The 19,156-nt window shown below is 40.7% G+C and overlaps 1 protein-coding gene across 1 annotated transcript; it reads right to left on the bottom strand.

Moving 5' to 3' along the window:
* Positions 1-426: 426 nt before the first annotated feature.
* LOC118430743 (troponin C-like) lies at positions 427-18,879 on the bottom strand. The gene is made up of 6 exons (XM_035841755.1): positions 18,607-18,879; positions 10,189-10,231; positions 5,656-5,799; positions 5,139-5,290; positions 4,805-4,904; positions 427-1,869 (listed from the first exon to the last, which is right to left on the bottom strand). Exons 1-6 carry the CDS (start codon positions 18,607-18,609, stop codon positions 1,829-1,831), a joined length of 483 nt encoding a protein of 160 aa, XP_035697648.1. The 5' UTR covers positions 18,610-18,879; the 3' UTR covers positions 427-1,828.
* Positions 18,880-19,156: the final 277 nt, after the last annotated feature.

The raw sequence follows: 19,156 nt of genomic DNA, 5'->3' as shown, positions 1-19,156 counted from the left end.
ATCACACTAGCCCCACTCTGGACTCTGGAGGGAGGGGCGCCTAATGACGTCGGATCAGTTAGAGTGAAAGAGGACGTTTACTATATGTCGGGAACATTAACGTCTAGCAAATGTTGATGTTTGAATTGCTTGAAATATGCCAGAACCTTGGAATTTGAAAACTATCGGCATCTATCAATATTCTTCCATTTGTTTAACACAAAGGAATTATGGATGTTCTGCATCTTCATAAGATTATGTTAATCTTTAACTAAGATAAAAATGTACATTCACGCCAATACCCTAGAGTCCATTCACGGCGTTTTTATCTATCCCCATCTGAAGTCTCCAAACAAATTGCTCCCGCAGTTCTAAAGCCTGCACAACCAGGACACGTTAACCTCATCTTACATTGCAGTGCCGTAAGCAGTCCGTAAGGGGGCGGCATTGAACTTGTCCTGTTGTCTTTATTTTGCCGACATCAGCTGTTTCATCTTAACGGCTAGTCTTTCTAAAACATACTAACAGGGAGGTTATGAACATGGTTCTTATTCAATTGTTCGTTATGAGCTCCGATAAAAAAAAATTACACAATGAAGAGTAAAACTAGAGTAGTGTCAATATTTATGATATGGTGCAATTCTACACTCATTGTTGACATTGTCAATGTTATACAGCCTAAAGAGATATCAGATACATTAACATATATGGTGATATAGGCCTCTTAGTAACACATGCATGGAAGATCGACCTAGCCTGGGTCCCATCCTATTTCTACCGGGGCTCGAGTGCCTGTGTACCAACCTATGCCTACCGGGGTACTAGGTCAGCTAGTGCAAGGAGCCCCGATAGAAATAGGAATAGTACCCAGGCTAACAAAGTACGAGAAATCCACCCAAGTTTGCACGCCTTGCATCTACATGACTGTGGTCTTCAGCCATTCAACTTTATTTCAGGCTATCCTCCATCGAGCTCTCATTATCTAACTAGATTCTAGTATAAAACTATCAACATTTGGTCATCATCGTAGAATAGAGTTGTGAAATATGAAAAAGCATCTGTGAATATAGTATGATCAAGCTAGATTGTCGTGCATGTCTGAAATAATGATAAAGTTTATTGCAAATCCATGCCCGTGGGATAATTGCAGGTAAAATGAGAGATTCAAACAATGTTAAAAACAATATCAAAGATGTTTACTCTAGTTTAAAAGCTAACTTTAGATTCTGTGTTATTGGGTTCGACTACTTTTTCAGAGCCAGTGGAAGACAAAACATTCCACCTTTTCTATTATGTGTGGGTTTTGTGATGTTAGAAGGAGAACTGTTTACTTTTAAGTCAGTAAATGTGATGAAATCTGGGTGGAATTTGGTGGTCTCTTCAAACAGCTCTTTTCTTTCGTGATCGTAGAACGAACGAACAGTTTGACATAAAATGTGTTTCGTCTTCCACCAGGTTTGACGTGTATTGTTTGCATTGTCATTATGTGACTGATGAAAATCTTAACACTAAATGTTCACTAGCAAGAAGCGTATGGCTTACAAGTTTGTCCACACTCGGTCAACATCTTTATCTGAGTCGTTTGAATGACATACGGTCGTTTCAGATGTTTACAGAACTGTTTAGATGTTTACAGAACTGTTTAGATGTTTACAGAATTGTTTAGATGTTTACAGAACTGTTTAGATGTTTACAGAACTGTTTAGATGTTTACAGAACTGTTTAGATGTTTACAGAACTGTTCAGATGTTTACAGAACTGTTCAGATGTTTACAGAACTGTTCAGATGTTACTGAGTAGAAAGACTATTATGACTTCTCGCCCCATGGGACTCTACGTCTCCCAGCATTCACCACCGGATGTTAAATGTCACCAGCATCTCTCGGAATTCTGGGTAAGGGGGAAACAAACAGGTGAATGTCAAAAACACATGTAAGTACACATATTATCTGTACAAAGGCACTGGGCTGGAGCAACATATGGTTTTAGCAAGGCTTCTAAATTCATTCATCAGTGGTTCCAACCAAGTGAGGGAGCTGGTATCTGAATATTTTTTTCTACTTCTAGGGGCGCGATTTTGTCAGGCTATGATGGTGTAGACACAGGATATAGTGATGGGTGTACATGGTGTGTATCTATCAGTACGATCTATCAGTCTAGATTAGAATGCGGACATATGGAACAGATATAACATATCATAGCCATTCCCACCAGATGGCGCTTTTGTCTCATGACAATTCGTAATTCGGCCTTATTGAGCATCACTGAATATTCATACGTTGATGAAGATTAGGCATCCATGGACACACATTAGGTAACCGTTACTCAAGGTATGCTGTGGGTATGGCTGAGCAAAGTTTCAAAATAACTATCAAGCTTATTAGTTATGTAACGTTGGTTCAATTTTCTTAATCTAACATACTTTCCTATCTAATGTTGCTATTTCTCTGTCAACATTCAAGGTCAACGTAGCTTTTTCAAATAAGGGGGGAAGTGTACAAAAAATCATCAAAAATCAATGTCGCTACACCCTTGAAAATGACGCGGTGGTCTAAAAACCGTCTAAGGCAATATTTTGGTCGCCAGCGCACAAGCCGATTTCACCGTGATTTCTCGCGAGTTATTAAAAATCAATGTCGCTACAACCTTGAAATCAACGTAGTGCTCTTCAGTAATATTTCGTTGCCATGCGGCCGGCCTCTACTAGGGTCACAGGTCGCGATACGCAAGTGGTCACCTTTGGCACACGGAAGTGTTTATGAGCAAAAAATTCGGGACCGTCTAAAAGCGGTCGTCTTGCGACGATGGCCGTCGTGTGCATATGTACGTTGGCTGTAATAGTGAATAAACTTTAAGATATTCACTAGACAGGATCAGGTGGGGTGCTGGGGTGCGATCCAACACCTGTGTGTAATGTAGAATTTGTTCCTGTGTACTTATGCATTTCAATTCTATTTTGTCAAACTGTGTTGTATCAGTACTAAGAGTTTTATCAAAGTCTAGTGACTGTCACTGAGGTACGACAGATCTAGACGTCTGAAACATCTGAACGTTTCCAAATCTAGTTACCTCCATGAAAAAATGGAGGTATAGTTTTGAGTGTGTCTGTGTGTGTGTGTGTGTGTGTGTCTGTGTGTCCGCATATTTGTGGTCATCATAACTTGAGAACCTCTTGATGGACTACGATGACATTTGGTATGTAGGTAGGGGTTGGGAAGACGAAGGTCAAGGTCAATTTTGGGCCCCCTGGTGTGTGACCTTGGTACTGCAGCGCAACTTCCGGTTTTGCTATCTCGGTGTTCTGAACATGCTATGGTCAAGATTTTTAAGTATTAGATAGCTCTTGTGCTCAGGAAAAAAATGACGTAACTTTGGGCCCCCTAGCGTCTAGTTTGGGGATAGCAGGGGCATTTTTGTCAAAAACTTCTGACGAGGATAACTCAAGAAGGGAACAACAGATTTTCATGATTTTTGGTATGTAGGTACCTTAGACAATGTTGTACAAGATTAAATACTTATTATGCAAAATAGGAGTACATTTGCATAATTAATGACGATATTATATCATGGCAGTTTTTTCAATGTATCTCTTGTCCTGGATGTGATATGGTCTTGACATTTGGCTGGTAGATAGCTTGCAGTGTCATGACAAAGTGGGGCAGGTTTCAGCCCCCTAACATTTAATTTCGGAACTGCAGGGGCGTTTTTGTCAAGACATTCTAAAGAGGATAACTGCAGAATGGATTGATGGATTGGCAAAATATTAGGCATGCGGGTACCTTAGGCAAAGATGTTTATAATGATATACATGTTATGCAAATGAGGACTTAATTTGCATAATTAATGAGGAAATTGTATAATTCCATTGCTTTTAATAACTGGACTTCAATAAATGTAACACATATTAATTATGATAGGTAGAATATATGCAGATACCAAATATGGTAATGAGTAACTTATTTGCATAATTTATGTAAAAATTGCAAAACTGCTTTATGATTAATAATGGGAATTTTATAATTGTGACATGTGTACGTTAGTCAATGATGAACAATACCATGCATAAATTATGTTAATGTGTTAGTCAATTGCATGAAATTTACGAAAGCTCTAAATGTTCATGGAGGTATGAGGTCGCCGAACTCTAGTTGCCTGAGTAACGATTTCCTTGCGTACTATATATTGCTTTTATTTCTGTATGACATTTGGCCAGCAAACAGTAGCCGTTGCACTGCAGCTTGAAGGAGCGAACACCACAACAGCACGTGCACACAGCAGAACGAACACCACAACAGCACGTGCACACAGCAGAACGAACACCACAACAGCACGTGCACACAGCTGAACGAACACCACAACAGCACGTGCACACAGCAGAACGAACACCACAACAGCACGTGCACACAGCAGAACGAACACCACAACTGCACGTGCACACAGCAGAACGAACACAACAGCACGTGCACACAACAGAACGAACACCACAACAGCACGTGCACACAGCAGAACGAACACAACAGCACGTGCACACAGCAGAACGAACACAACAGCACGTGCACACAGCAGAACGAACACCACAACAGCACGTGCACACAGCAGAACGAACACCACAACAGCACGTGCACACAGCAGAACGAACACAACAGCACGTGCACACAGCAGAACGAACACAACAGCACGTGCACACAGCAGAACGAACACAACAGCACGTGCACACAGCAGAACGAACACAACAGCACGTGCACACAGCAGAACGAACACCACAACAGCACGTGCACACAGCAGAACGAACACCACAACAGCACGTGCACACAGCAGAACTAACCGTCCAGATCCAGCCTGCCGTCCCTGTTCGTGTCACACTCATCCAGAATCTCCTCCATTTCCTCCTCTGTCAAATCCTCGCCCATGTCGTCCAGGTAATCCTGGAACAATCCAACTCAACTCAAATTCTCACAAATGATGGTCTTTACTTGCAAGTTCTTGCCTACCTGGGCTAAGCGCAGTAGTTATTCTGTATATGAATGACTTGAGGTAAATATCATTAATACTTGTAGAGTTAGTGGGAGAAACGGAACAACTCAAGTTATGCTACCACTAAATCTAGCGTTTACATTCCTTATATCTCTTATTAAAACAAGTGTTTATTATGCCACTACCTTAAATTCTCTTCCCGAAATGAAACCGTCTTTGTTGGTATCGAAGACTTGGAAAACAGCCCGAATCTCATCGTCAGGAAGTTCAGACTTCTCCTCTTTCATGATCTTAGCCATCATCTCCAGGAACTCCTCGAAGTCGATCGTGCCACTTGCTTAAGAGTTAAAACGACCATCAATGAGTTAAACAAACATTAAAAACATAGCCACAATAAGGATCATTCTTCAATGGTGCCAAATGGCTACCTTAGCAGCTTGAAGGTTAAAGGGGCATTCACGGATGAAGTAGAACATTTTTTAGCAACGCATAGATATTTCATAGCCAAGCTGGAGTATATGAGAATAATGAAAATTTTCTGACAAATGTTTTTGTTTCGACAAGGGTTTTGTGAATCAGATGTCCTGGAAAAAAAGAATTGGAGCCAGGACAGCAATCCACCTTTACAAATCACATGGCATTTCTTCCATCTAGCAGAACGTTACTCAAAATGTAGCTTGAGTAGTTTCTCTAACTCCTTACCGTCTACATCGACCTCGTCTATCATATCCTGCAGCTGGTCACGTGACACATTCAGTCCCAGCTTCTTCATGATGGTGCCCAGCTCCCTGGTACTGATGTCACCGCCTCCGTCAGCGTCAAACATGTCAAACGCCATCTTGAACTCTGGTAATCAAATTATACAACTATGCATTTTTCATGAGCTGTGAAAGGAACATGTCAGGACATTTTACATGTCAAGTATAGCACATCTATAACAGTGAATACGTATACAATCCAATTATTTTGTCATTTGCTGTTATGCTACCTCTAATTTTCCGGTGCAAATAACATAACGCCAGCACCCCCCCCCCCACTCTTCAACAAGTTTAGCAGATTTGTGGCCGCACTAGTATTCAAGGAGTACACGCGGCGACATCAGCAACAGGAACACTAGAAACAAACATCTTCTAGCCACAATTAAGACAAACCGATACAAGAACAGTCCTATTCCGTACATTATCAACCTCCTGAATGAACTTGTGACCACGCATTGTGCTATCTGTTTTGAAATATCATTTATTGTTGATTATAAGAATCTTGTCATTAGTCCGTTTTAAATGTAGAGTTGTAAATTGCATAAACCAAAGATTTTAAGTGTAAAAGTATGCAATTCAGCCTGTGGCTGCTATATACTTTTTGTCTGATCATGTTGATCGAATAAAACCATTCATTCAAGGAGATCTTAAAATACTTAACGGCAGGATAGCCGGAGATTTGCCAAGTAAATTCACGTGTCATCAACCAAGTGGTAGTAGTGATTATGTAATCTGCAACCAACCGCTTCTGGAACATTTTTTCGCGTGAACCCTTTAACCACATTTTAGTTCTAGCCATCGAATGTTAAGCTCGGTATCAGTCGTACCCGTCGTACGTGCAATTTGTCCGTACGTTTTTTTTGGAGGCCACGTCTGCAAGAGTAATAATAAGAAATGGTTTGACAGAAGTTGCAATAAAATGAAACGCGAGTTAAAAAATTCAGCATCTTTACTTGAGAAAAATCCACTGAACTCAGAAGTGAGAGGAAGGTTAAAAAAGAGGAAACGATACTTTCATCAACAAGTTCTCAAATAACGGACGAGGCGTGGTTGAAACTTTTAAGAATAGACAAATCTTCCATCAGTGACTCAGAAACTTTAATTGATAACTCGAAAAATGCCCTAAGTCATATTCCCTCCCTTCTCCCCCTACGAAGAATTCCATAATGGATTCTCTAATAAAAGTCAAAGACCTAGATTTAGCCATCTCCAAACTGAAAAACAACCAATCTAGTGGTAAAGATATTGTTACAAACGAAATGTTGAAATGTGGTAAACCAATCCTACAAAAAACAGTACTCTATCTTTTCAACTCATCTTTGCAAAACGGATACAAAATGTACTTTCCCAAAGAACGGTCACTTAGTCATATCGTACCAATACACGAGTCAGGTGATACCTCAGTCCCAGACAACTACCGCGGTATCTCCATTATGAGTTGTCCGGGGAAGTGATTCTCTTCCATTTTAATTACTCGTCTTATTGTTAATGTGAACAATGCAGTGCAGAACAGCCTCAACAGGCCGGTTTCAGAAAAATTATAGAACATCTGATAATCGTTTGTATTAACTACCTTAGTAAGCAAATGTCTCAGTCAAAATCCACGTCTTTATTTTATGCATGCTTTGTTGATTTTAGCAAAGCTTTCGACTCTGTTTGGCGAGAGGGTTTCCTGTTCAAATTAAATAATCTTGAAATAGGAGGAAACTGTCAACCATAAAAGACATATATTCCAAAATTAATAATTGTATCAAAACCAACAGACGTCTTACCGAAACATTTGTAACTAACTGAGGGGTTCGACAAGTCTGTAATCTGAGTCTAAAATTGTTTGATTTGTTCATAAGTGATATAGTATCAGAATTTGATAGCTTTTCTTGCAATTGTCCTGTTCTGTACAACAGGAAAGTGCCATGTCTTTTATATGCCGATGACTTGGTAATCTTCTCAGAATCCCAACAAGGTTTACAGCCCTCCCTGCTATACTTAGACTAGAACAATATTGCAAATCCTGGAAGCTGAAGGTTAACCTGAAAAAGACAAAAGTTATTGTATTTACAAAGGGAGGCCGCTTACCGAAATATTGTTGTTACCTTTGCCAGAATGGCTAAGGTTATGTTTTGGGCTTGTGAGTCTGTCTGTCTGTCTGTGTGTGTGTTAACAGCATAACTCAAGAAGCCTTGGATGTATCCCGATAATATTTGGTAGGTGGGTAGGGGTTGGGAAAACGAAGGTCAAGTTCGATAATGGGCCCCCTAGCGGCTTGCTAAGATACTGCAGCAGACCCTCAATTTTTGATATCTCGTGTTCTGGACATGCTGTGGTTATGATTTTTGAGTGGTAGATAGCCCTTGGGGCAGAGAGTAAGTGCTGTAAGTTTGGACCCCCTATCGGCTTGTTTGGAACTGCAGTCACCGATTTCCTTTCAAACTTTGGACAGGAATAACTAGAGAACGTGTTGACGGATCGTCATGATTTTTGAAATGTAGATAGCCCAAGTAACAATGTACATAATGGAATACTAATTATGCAAATCAGCAACTAATTTGCATAATTAATGAGGAAAGTTTATAAACCCACTGCATTTCACAATAGGACTTTCAAACTTGTCACATATATAGATGAGAAAGAGAGAAATATCAATGCATATTAATTATGCAAATGACGGCCTCATTTGCATAATTAATGAGAAAATATAAACGTATTGACTGATCGTCATGACTTTTGGTATGATGATAGCCAAAGGGAAGACTTACATGATGGAATTCTAATTATGCAAATCGACAGCTAATTTGCATAATTAATGATGAAAGTTTGTAAATCCACTGCATTCCTTTATAGGACTTTCAAACTTGTCACATTTGTAGCTGAGAAAGAAAGAAATATCAATACATTATTAATTATGCAGATGATGATCTCATTTGCATAATTAATGGCAAATTATGAACGTGTTGACGGATCTTCGTGATTTTTGGTATAGATAGCCTAAGTAAAAACTTCCATAATGAGATACTAGTGATGCAAATTAACAGCTAATTTGCATAATTAATGAGGGAAGTTGATAAATCCACTGCATTCAGTGTCAGGACTTTCAAACTTGTCACATATGTAACTGAGAAAGATGGCAGAGAGTAAGAGGTGTATGTTTGGGTCCGCTAACGTCTTTCCTTGAACTGCAGGAGCCGGTTTAGTTTCCTACTTTGAAAGAGAATAAGTCAAGAAGGATGAAAGGATCATCATGATTTTTGGTATGCTGATAACTTAAGTGATGCTTGATACAATTTCATATTATTATGTAAATAGGGATTTAATTTGTATAAGCAATGGCAAAAAGTTATGAAGCAATGGCAAAATGTTCTGAACCAACTCCAGGCATATAAAATAAAATGTAATGAGTAACAAATTTATGTCTTCAGACATCATTCTACATAACAAACCTGGCTTATTTGGCAAAGGTATGTGTTCGTGGAACTCTAGTTTTCTCATTGTTATCTAGGTATTGTTGTATCCTCAGCTGTCACATTCAAAGCCAACAGCAAATACTTATACAGCAAGGGATTGAAAGCTGATTCTTGCTCTCGTTTGAAGGGGGCTTAAACGCCATCAAACATCAAATTAGAATTCAGCAGAACGTGCCAGCTGAGAGTCTGCAGGCACATGCTCTTTAATGTCAGGTAAATCCAGATTCATCAGGTCCTAAATGTTGCATCTGGTGTCCGCAAAACTTTGGAGGAGAGTGGTTACCCTTTGTTTGGCAAGCCCCTCAATCAACAGTTTTAAATGTATTCCACCTAAGTTCTGCAATCCACCAGCGTCTGAAGGATATTTAGTTCCAGAATTTCCTAACCAACATTCATAATGATAATAGTTAAAGTGCGAAAAACAAACTCCGAACGTACAGACTAATCAAGTCCACATACAATGAAGAGCAGTATTTGAAACTTACAAACATTCGACACAGAATTAACATTGCTAAACTAAGAATAAGTTGCCACAAACTGCGAACTGAATCTGGAAGGCACAACCGCACTCCTCTAGAACAAAAGGCCTGCCAATTCCCTACTTTAAACATGATAGATAATGAAATACACTTCATTGTTGATTGCAATATGTATGATAATGTTAGAAATACTCTATTAACTTACATAGAGAGTATATTCCCTCATTTTAGACACATGAGTGGTAATGACAAGTTTATATTCCTCATGCGTTTTGACAAACCGACAATGTATATATTGTTGTATATATATATATATATATATATATATATATATATATATATATATATATATATATATATGTACATGCTTTGTCTTGTTGTGACCTGTACTTAGCTCGGTTGGGCAAAAGGTCTTCATTCATTCATTTATTGATATGACAAGAAACCTTGTTTGTTTGTTTGTTTGCTTATTATTTGTTATGTCCATCGGTCAGCAGAATCAGTTCCAGAAACTGACAAACACAAAGAAGGACATACCTGCAATTTGCTCCTCGTTGAACATTTGCCGTGCCGTGTCCGCCTGTAGTTACGCCATGGAAGAATCATTATTAGTATCTCAAATATTACCAGCTGATCTTTTATGTTCTATCATTATATTATTAGACATACTGACTTGTGCAACCACAAACTCCAACATGCAACTGTGACATGTCACTGAACTACCGAGCCATAGCGTAGCTATACTACTACCACGTTTAGTACTGGACAACAGAACATACGTCACAATACCCAGGGGGCCGCACGGTGTCTAACCGATCTAGTCCCCGGCCGGGCTCCGAAGCCGGGTAGACATCGGCTCACAAATAAATTTTTCTTCATGCCTCCCGTTCGAAACTCCGGCGGGCATTCCGGCGGCTTTCGTCCAATAGTCGTATGCTTTAATCCTTTATCGTTAAATGTCCGACAGGTACCCGTGAGCTGCCCTGGGGATGTCCCCGGGTACCCCGTAGGGGTCTGACAGGTGGTCGGTCGGTTCCTCCCGTGCATATAACTGTATGGTCCCTAGTGTCGTATGCCCCGCGAACTACAACCAGGCATCTTGCGGGCTATTTTCGGGAGGTCGTCATGGTTTTTTTTTTTTGGACGGGGGGGGGGGGGTTGGAATGAGCATTGGTTGGCTCGTCTTCGTTGACTTTTGCACGTGTGCCACGTGGAACTAACACTAACAGTAAAATCCAACCTTACATGGGATAGCCATGTCACAAGAATGGTGGCCAAAGCTTATCAAATGCTTGGCTTTATCAAGCGTTCCATAGGCTACAATTCCAACACTGATATCTGAAAGACATTGTATTTGTCTCTAGTTAGAAGTGTTTTGGAATACTGTTCATCAGTATGGAGCCCCACATCACGTAATCTCACAGCCCTGATAGAGGGTGTTCAGCGGAGGGCAACGAAATACATCCTCGGGCCCGCCGCTGAACACCTCGACTACAAGTCTAGACTATCTAGACCAGGCTTGCTGCCACTGTCTTACCAAAGGGAGATATCTGATGTTGTGGTATTCGTTTAAGTCCCATGCAAAGGAGTACGATTCTGATCTGGCTAGGTTAGCTGCATTCCCTACAAGAACGCCACGTAGTTTCAGGGCACACATGTTAGTCCCTCAGAGAGTAAAATCATCTTCATTTGCCTCCTCATTTGCACCACGACTTTGACTTTGACTTTATTGACGATGAGACAATTCAATTTGGAATCAATTTGGAACAAACTTGATGTTGAAACCAGAGGGCTGGAAACTACAGCCACAAGCCCGTCTGATGTGACTGCGTTTAAACAAAAACTATCTTCATTTATGCAAAGTCGACTCCGAGAATGTTGTTAAGTTGATTTGAGCTTGACGTTGATTATAATATTTGTTCTTTTATTTATGTGTATTGATGTATCATTGTTATGATTTCGGTATGGCGGCTTTGAAAAGGTGTCCTTTGACACATGTTACGCTATACCCTACATTGTTATTGTATGTGGAGAATTCAAATAAATAAATAAATAAATAAAGCACTGAAACAAAATTTACAAATAAAAATTCAAATATATAAACTGAGGATATGATAATCACGAAGTCCCTTAAGACTGGTAGGATATTGTTAAGTCGTTGTTAAAGCGATTGGTATCTACTAAGAAAGTTTGCACATGTATGCACAATTGTCGTCGAATGGGTTGTCCAAATCAAATCAAAACCTACCAGTCTTCTCAAATTGCCGAAGAGGGAAGCTCTGTTGAGCGTAGTTTGGGCAGTGTAGCAGAAAGTGACACATACTTTCACATGGATTGCCACAAGAACAAGCTGGGCTAACAACAAGATTACGGGTTAACAAACTTTGATTTAAACTATGGGTTCCAAGTCGAAAACGTGTGGTAAAACGCAGGGGTAACGGGGACCTAACGCGAAGTACGAAACAAGAACGGGGCGCACAGATTTGACCAATCTTCGTTTCTGAACAGGGGAAGGCTCAAGGAGCGATCAGACAGAGTCAGTTTATTCCAATGATAAGTAGCGTAGGGAATAAAAGATCTTTTGAAACGATCTGTAGCACATAACGGGGGCCGCCATAAGATGCCCCCTGCCCTAAGATGCCCGGATTTTTTGCTTTTCCTATTATGCATAGGTTCAGCGTGTTTGTTGCCACTGACTTTGCCAATCAAAAAGTTAAATAAGCATAGCCAATGCATACAGTTGTTATTTGCATGCAAAGTATAGTTGTAACGTGTATTGTGTTTTTACTTATAGTTTTGTCGAAAAACAGATTTTTACCAATATAGTGATGATTGCGCTGAAAAGAGGGTCGCTTCGTAGCGACGACTCGTGCTACTAAATGTACGATCTGTATCAAGCAGTGACACATTCATCATATAGATAAGAAATAAAAATTTACAAAACAGCAAAATGTTGAGTCTCTGAGATTTTGTTTAGTAGAAAAGCGACCTGAGAAAAACAACGTAAACACCACAGTCGTTGACGGGAAACGTTGATAGTTTTGTTCATGCCCGGGTGCGTAATGGCGACGGGACGCGCGACCGCGCTGCGGTGTCCAAGTCTTACTTATCCTTTAACATGTGATTGAAAGCGTATATGAGACAGACATTTTACAGGAAGATATGAAAGACATTTTCCAAAAACTGTATGAAATTTTGTATACGTAGGTTGTACCGTTATTCTTAAATGCTTTTTTCTTTTCGTGCTGGGACCTAGTTCATCACGTAACTTAAGTGAGGTTTTCTGTCGAAACACGACCTAGATTGTGCTGGATTTAGCCCTCCTCGCGAGAGACGAGAAGCACACACAATCACAAGTCTACTGTCAAAAGAAAGCTAATATATCATCAAAATAAAATTTGTATTGATGTTTATTTAAATTGGTCGCCAGCTTCCTAAAAGAGAAAATTACGAAAGCGAGACAAGTTAGGGCGCACTGTCTAGCGCAGCACAAAATCGGAAGTTATATTCACGAAAACGTCGTCAGTGTTTGCCACTTGTAACTAGGAGGGTGAAGGGTTCATGAACCATATGAATGCATTCCTTATCCAAGTATGTTTTTTAGATGAATGTATTAAAAATTCTTTGAACAAAACTTGACCACTCTCTGGCAACTAGTGATTGAGCGCCGTGAGTTCGAGTGCGTAAAAAAGCGGGCATCTTAGGGCGGCCCCCGTTATACCCCCCTCACATTATATACGATCTTCGGACGTACTTCGCGATCACAGGAAGGTCGGCTGATTTTAAGATCTTAAGATGGTCTTGCGTATTTTTCGCCTAAAAACTGTCCCCCTCACATATAAGCGAGGCTCGTGCGATCATCTCTGAATAAATCTATGATAATGAACCTCCCATGACCTCTTGCACGCGGACAAAGTCAGGCAAACCGTTCCTCACAGAAAGGCAAGATATCAATAAATGTTGTTTCTTTTGTTGTCGTAATCTTTTTAACCAATTAATGGAATGCACTGGCATACTAGAAATGAAGAAAGAAAAGAAATTGTGTCATAAAGCCAGCCTATATACTGCCACAAGGGCCACAACGCCAGAATTACCCTCACATTCTCAGAAATTCAATATTTGTAAACAAACGGAAGTCAGGCGAACGTCGCCCAAGACAAGATGGGTTTGATCGAACCATCGATCAAGCTTCCTCCCATGGAACCAAGAACCAACCATGGAAGCCCCACCTGTTAACCATCTGGCGCATAGCGTCGGTAGGCATTCACGCTGATGAAGTTCACCTGAAGCGTGATGTCTGCTCTGTGGGTGGGTGGAACGTTTGTTGTGGGATCTTGGCTTAACCGCCTTGATCGCCATTGTGCTAGGGGAAGCCTTCGGGCCTACCCTATATGCCTTTCGGTTTGGTCCAAGGGCCATGGCCAAGGACCTTATCTATAGCTTGGAAAGTGGAGTCTTCGGACTCTCTCTATTACAGAAATATATGTTTGTGTGTATGGAAGTTTTATTTTGGTTGAAAGTTTAATTTGGTGGACTTGTTAGTGGCAGGCGGGCTCGAAACCCGGCTTTCCCTACGTGATGTGATCCTGCCCGGTAGGCAAGTTTCACCTTTTTGACTTGATGATTCCGTTTCGGCAAGTTTTTCTAAAAGGAAGTTGTGTCTTCGGACTCACTCTAGAATTTGTTTTGTTTTTCTACCCCAACAAAAGGGACGGGCGTTCGCCATCCGATTTGCGCTCGATGATTAATAACTAGGTCTGTGCTGGATTGACGCACGCGGCACGACTATCAATCGAATGTCGCCCGATACCCTTGCGAGGTGCGCACGATTTGCACGTACGATCTGCGACCCGGTAATGAGCTCTACGATTTCAGAGATCTCCTGCGACTTGTCGCTTATGTTAAGAACATGTTTCGCTGCACCGCGACCATCGTACGACCCCTGAAAATCGCAGGCGATCCCTAAAATCGCAAGATGATCGTGAGAACACCGGACGTCTTACTCACGAAAATGTCATTTAGAGCTCGTAGACTAGTCTTCCGATCGATTTTCGCCTAATGTGAGGGGGGTATTATAGGTATCTGAATATTTTGTTTGTTGGGTAGATCGTAGTGAGTCGAGTCTAACACAAAAGGACGGACGGGTGAGACCTTGGATAATTTTGTAGAATAGAATAAGAGAATGAACATGTCTACGGTCTACAAATTTTTCCTATCCAAGTTCATTAAGAATAGATAAATATGAAGACCCTCTGATAGCACCGGATACAATGAGTGAACATTCGTATTTAAGACCTTCTATCAGCTGTGAGTCGGAGATAGTGCAGCCATGCCATATAACGTCTCCATATTCAAGTGAAGGGCGAATGAAAAATCTGTAGATAATTTCCAGAACATTACGAGATCTCTCAAAACACTAGCGATCGCTGGGGAGGGGGGAGATCGCTGTTGTAAATGTGAATGTTGAGAGAATGATAGAAGGTGTTTTGTTATGGGTGTGCTTCACACTGCCCATTTTGTGGGATGAGTCTATTGGTTGTGCCGAGAGGTAAGAGGTGCAGGGGTGCAGTTTGGGTATTTTGTTTCCAGATGATCAATTGGTGGTCTTGTCGCTCTGTTTTTTTAATTGCCAAATTACGGTTGCATATTTAGAATTCACATCCTTCCGAAAATTCCACATGCTTCACAATCTCCCATCGCTCAACAATTCTAGCACTTAACTTGCAAGGGGCGAGCCTCGGCACAAATTGACAAGTTATGTGACCCCGGGGCACTCTGAGCAGTGGGTGAGTCAGGGAACATTTCTTGACTCTATTGACTTGAAGTCATGTGCAGTTGGCAGTTGCAGGGAGAGAAAACAAGAAAACTGTCGCCTGTACTCAGCACCAGACATCCCCATCTGCGTTGTGCTGGGCCAGTCCAACGATCCTGACTGTCCATCACAACATTGATGCATTTCCGCCTAATATTAGCATGTTTCAGTTTCTAGATATATTAACGTAAGGTTATATCTTGGGTAGCGTTTGTATGTGTGTGTGTGTGTGTGTGTGTGTGTGTGTGTGTGTGTGTGTGTGTGTGTGTGTGTGTAGAACACCGGCATAACTAGAGAAAGCCTGGATGGATTGTATTGATATTTGGTATGTGGGTAGATCTTGATAACACCTGGAAACGATTACATTTTGGGCTCCCTAGAGGCTTGTTACGGTACTGCAGCGGAACTTCCGGGTTTGATTGGGTTCTGGACATGGTCTTGTTTTGGAACTGCAGGGCAGGTTTAGTGTAAGACTTTGAATCGGAATAACTCAAGAAAGGGTTGACGGATTGACATGATTTTTGGTATGTAGATAGCTTAAGTGATGCTTCATATAATTACATATTGATTATGCAAATTGGAATCTAATTTGCATAATTAATAAGGAAACCATCTAAACACGCTCAGTTCAATTATAGGACCATTGCAACACGTGATATTTGTAAATGAGGAGAAGGATATTTATAGATACATATATTATGCAAAATTTGTGACCCCGGGGCACTCTAAGTGCAAAGACCCAAATTGCAAAATTAATGAGACAATGCTATAATGTCATTGTGGCAAATGATGGGAACTTCATACTTGTAGCATTTGAAAGTTATATACAGGTGAACATCATTGAACATTAATTGTGTAAATGAGGTCCTCATTTGCATAAATCATCAGAATATGCGATTGAGCCTTCTTTCTTAACATAGATTGTGTACGTCTGTTGTTTGGTGAAGGAGATGATCAACTCACATAATCAAATGAGGACCTTATTTGCATAATTAATGACAAACAGAATTAATACAGCAGTTATAAAAGGTAAGAAGAAGTTTGTGAAGGTTAGACATCCAGGATATGATAAATAGATGATGGTTCAAACTCTTCTTCTGTATAATAATTAACGTCTGAATAAAATTTTGATATTATCCAGAAGAAGAGTTTGAACCATCATCTATGTAAGAAGAAGTTGTAAAGTGTAGTCATTTGGCGAAGGTATGGGGTCGTGGAACTCTAGTTTCGTATTTCTTACGTTTTCACGGACGTGGCTGGGGCTATGTGATTGGTTTATTACCTATGGGTTACACTGTAAGTTTCTCAACGTCCATGTTAAGCCTTAGCCCCAATGAGTTTTAGAAACTGAATGAGAACTGTGATTGATTGCCAATTCAGTATAATTTTTTTCTACCTACCAAATAGCATTATGAGGATCCATCAAAGGCTTTCCAAATATGATCACACACACACACACACACACACACACACACACACACACACACAAACACACAAACACACAAACACACAAACACACAAACACATACACGCAATGACAAACATACCAAAAATATAACCATCCTTGCGAATCTGATAAGGCTACGATTCCTATAGCTAAACAGGCACTATCACTCCCTGTGGGTCGTGGGTCCAAAGCTCGTGTTTGCTGATGTAAACAAGCTTCGTCACCGCCAGCTTCAACATGTTTGAAGGGAAGGCAAACAATAGTGTTGAAGTGCAAAATTCCTAGTATAATGAAGCGTCCTCAAACAGCCAGTGTTTGTGGCCTGGCATTGACGTTACCAACGGTTAAACAGAAGACCAGTCTTGTGGGCCAGGGGGTTCGCGATAGCTATGTTTGGACTTGTTAAGGGTCTAAGGAATTAAAGCTACGTCAGACGTGAGTAATTAGATATCTTTGCCAAGTGAAAAGAAGGTAATAACAAATCCAGCCGATTTAAATGTCAATCAAGATTCTTGATACTGTTCATATGTGACCCAATGGTGTTTTCTGTGTATGTCAGGAAAGTGAACCGTTGGTCTGGTCCGCAGGTACTGGTACCGGGACCAGGTCCGTGAAACCAGTTCGCTTTATGGTATACAGGTTTGGTCCGATATTTTGGCGCAACCAGGTTCTCGTCATGTAGGGATCATTCTCCATCATCCCCAGGGAGACAATAGAATACACAGACGATAACCTAACATGGCAACCCACAGCCGCGGACTTTCTCGGCATTCCATCTTAATTCTTCCAAGTCTTCAGCTTGCGCGCGCCAAGTAGTCAGCACGAGAAAAACACAAATGCTACACTCATGGATTTTACCATGTTCCCTTACTTTAAAACATTAGAGGTAATTTATATTTTGTCATGAGCTACTGAGTAAATATTTCGTTTGTAAGAGATAGAAATTCACTACAAATTGTGCAGAACCATGTCCGATTGTGACATTGGAATTTCCAAGATTGGGCCATCACTTACGGAATAGAAATTAAAAGCAGGCAAATACAGTGTGCCTGTTTCCGAAGACAAATAGTGTACGCGTTTTGAAGAAAGGGAAGGCTTTGTTACTTAATTTTGCAAGAAGTTACTTACTTACTTACTTATCCTCTTCATCCCATGTGGGACATAAGGCTGTGTTAGCCAATGCAATTTCAAAAGTAGCAGCTGACGAAATCTTTTGCGAATCACCTTCAACTTAAGACCTCTTTCAAATGCAGTGTACGTTTTCTACCTCAACGAAACTAAATTATGCAGTGCCCCTGTAAACATTAGTAAATATTGTCTACACAAGGGGTGAACAGGGTTTTGGCATGATACAGTATTGTTACCCTTTGCCCAGGAGAGTTTCAAAGTAACCTGGCCGTTATACAGAAATCTTCCGTTAAAGATGTACGTCCATGTTCGCGGCCTTGATACTTGGACGAAGGTTTGATTATTAGCAAACGCGACAGTGTACAGGTGTGCCCTATCTAATGCACGTCCCGACATTATTAACTCTAACTGTGAGATGATGTAAGATGTAAGTCCACCTCACAGTTTTCCTACCTTTGCTAAGTTTGAAAGGGAGCAAACCTCTAATGTCATTCTCACCAGTACGTAGATAAATAGCGTTATAAGAAAAATGATGCCTAAGACAATATCAGGATTTCAGTAAACTCACCATATTTGACGCAGATGGTTCCTCTTCCAGCTAACAACAAGACAAATGGGTAATAGATGGGAAGCTTTTGCTCAGTGAGTCTGATTTTGCCAGCGGCGCTGGAATGTGGCTTTTGTGCCAGCTCAGACCAGTCTCAGGAGGACACTACGTAAGGCTGCAATGCTGAGCATCTGTTGGGCGAAGCCTGCGCCCAAGCAATCAGTCACTACCTTGGATGTACCCCTTATATGGACGCCAAGAAACATTCCAAGATTTTATCACCTAAGGGTGAGAGTAGTATTAATATTGGAGCAAGCATATCTGCATGAAATCTATATTTTCCCTTAATGGTATATGACAACTTTGTCCAGTCCGACGTTATGTTGCAATTGACATAACTGTTGCGAGTGTTTGGCTGTGAAACCCCCCCCCCCCTCCCCCAAGGAAATAGATCCTGTGATTTAGTAGTCAACTTCACTGGCCCAAGGATGCCACTATAGCTAGTACATCACACCTTTTAGCTGCCATTTCTAGTTTAACAGCAAAGAGGGGTCCTTCTGGAACATTCTTT

The sequence above is a fragment of the Branchiostoma floridae genome, chromosome 14, assembly GCF_000003815.2.
Source record: "Branchiostoma floridae strain S238N-H82 chromosome 14, Bfl_VNyyK, whole genome shotgun sequence".
In the NCBI taxonomy this organism is placed as follows: Eukaryota; Metazoa; Chordata; class Leptocardii; order Amphioxiformes; family Branchiostomatidae; genus Branchiostoma; species Branchiostoma floridae.
This window is presented reverse-complemented; position numbering and strand designations above follow the sequence as displayed.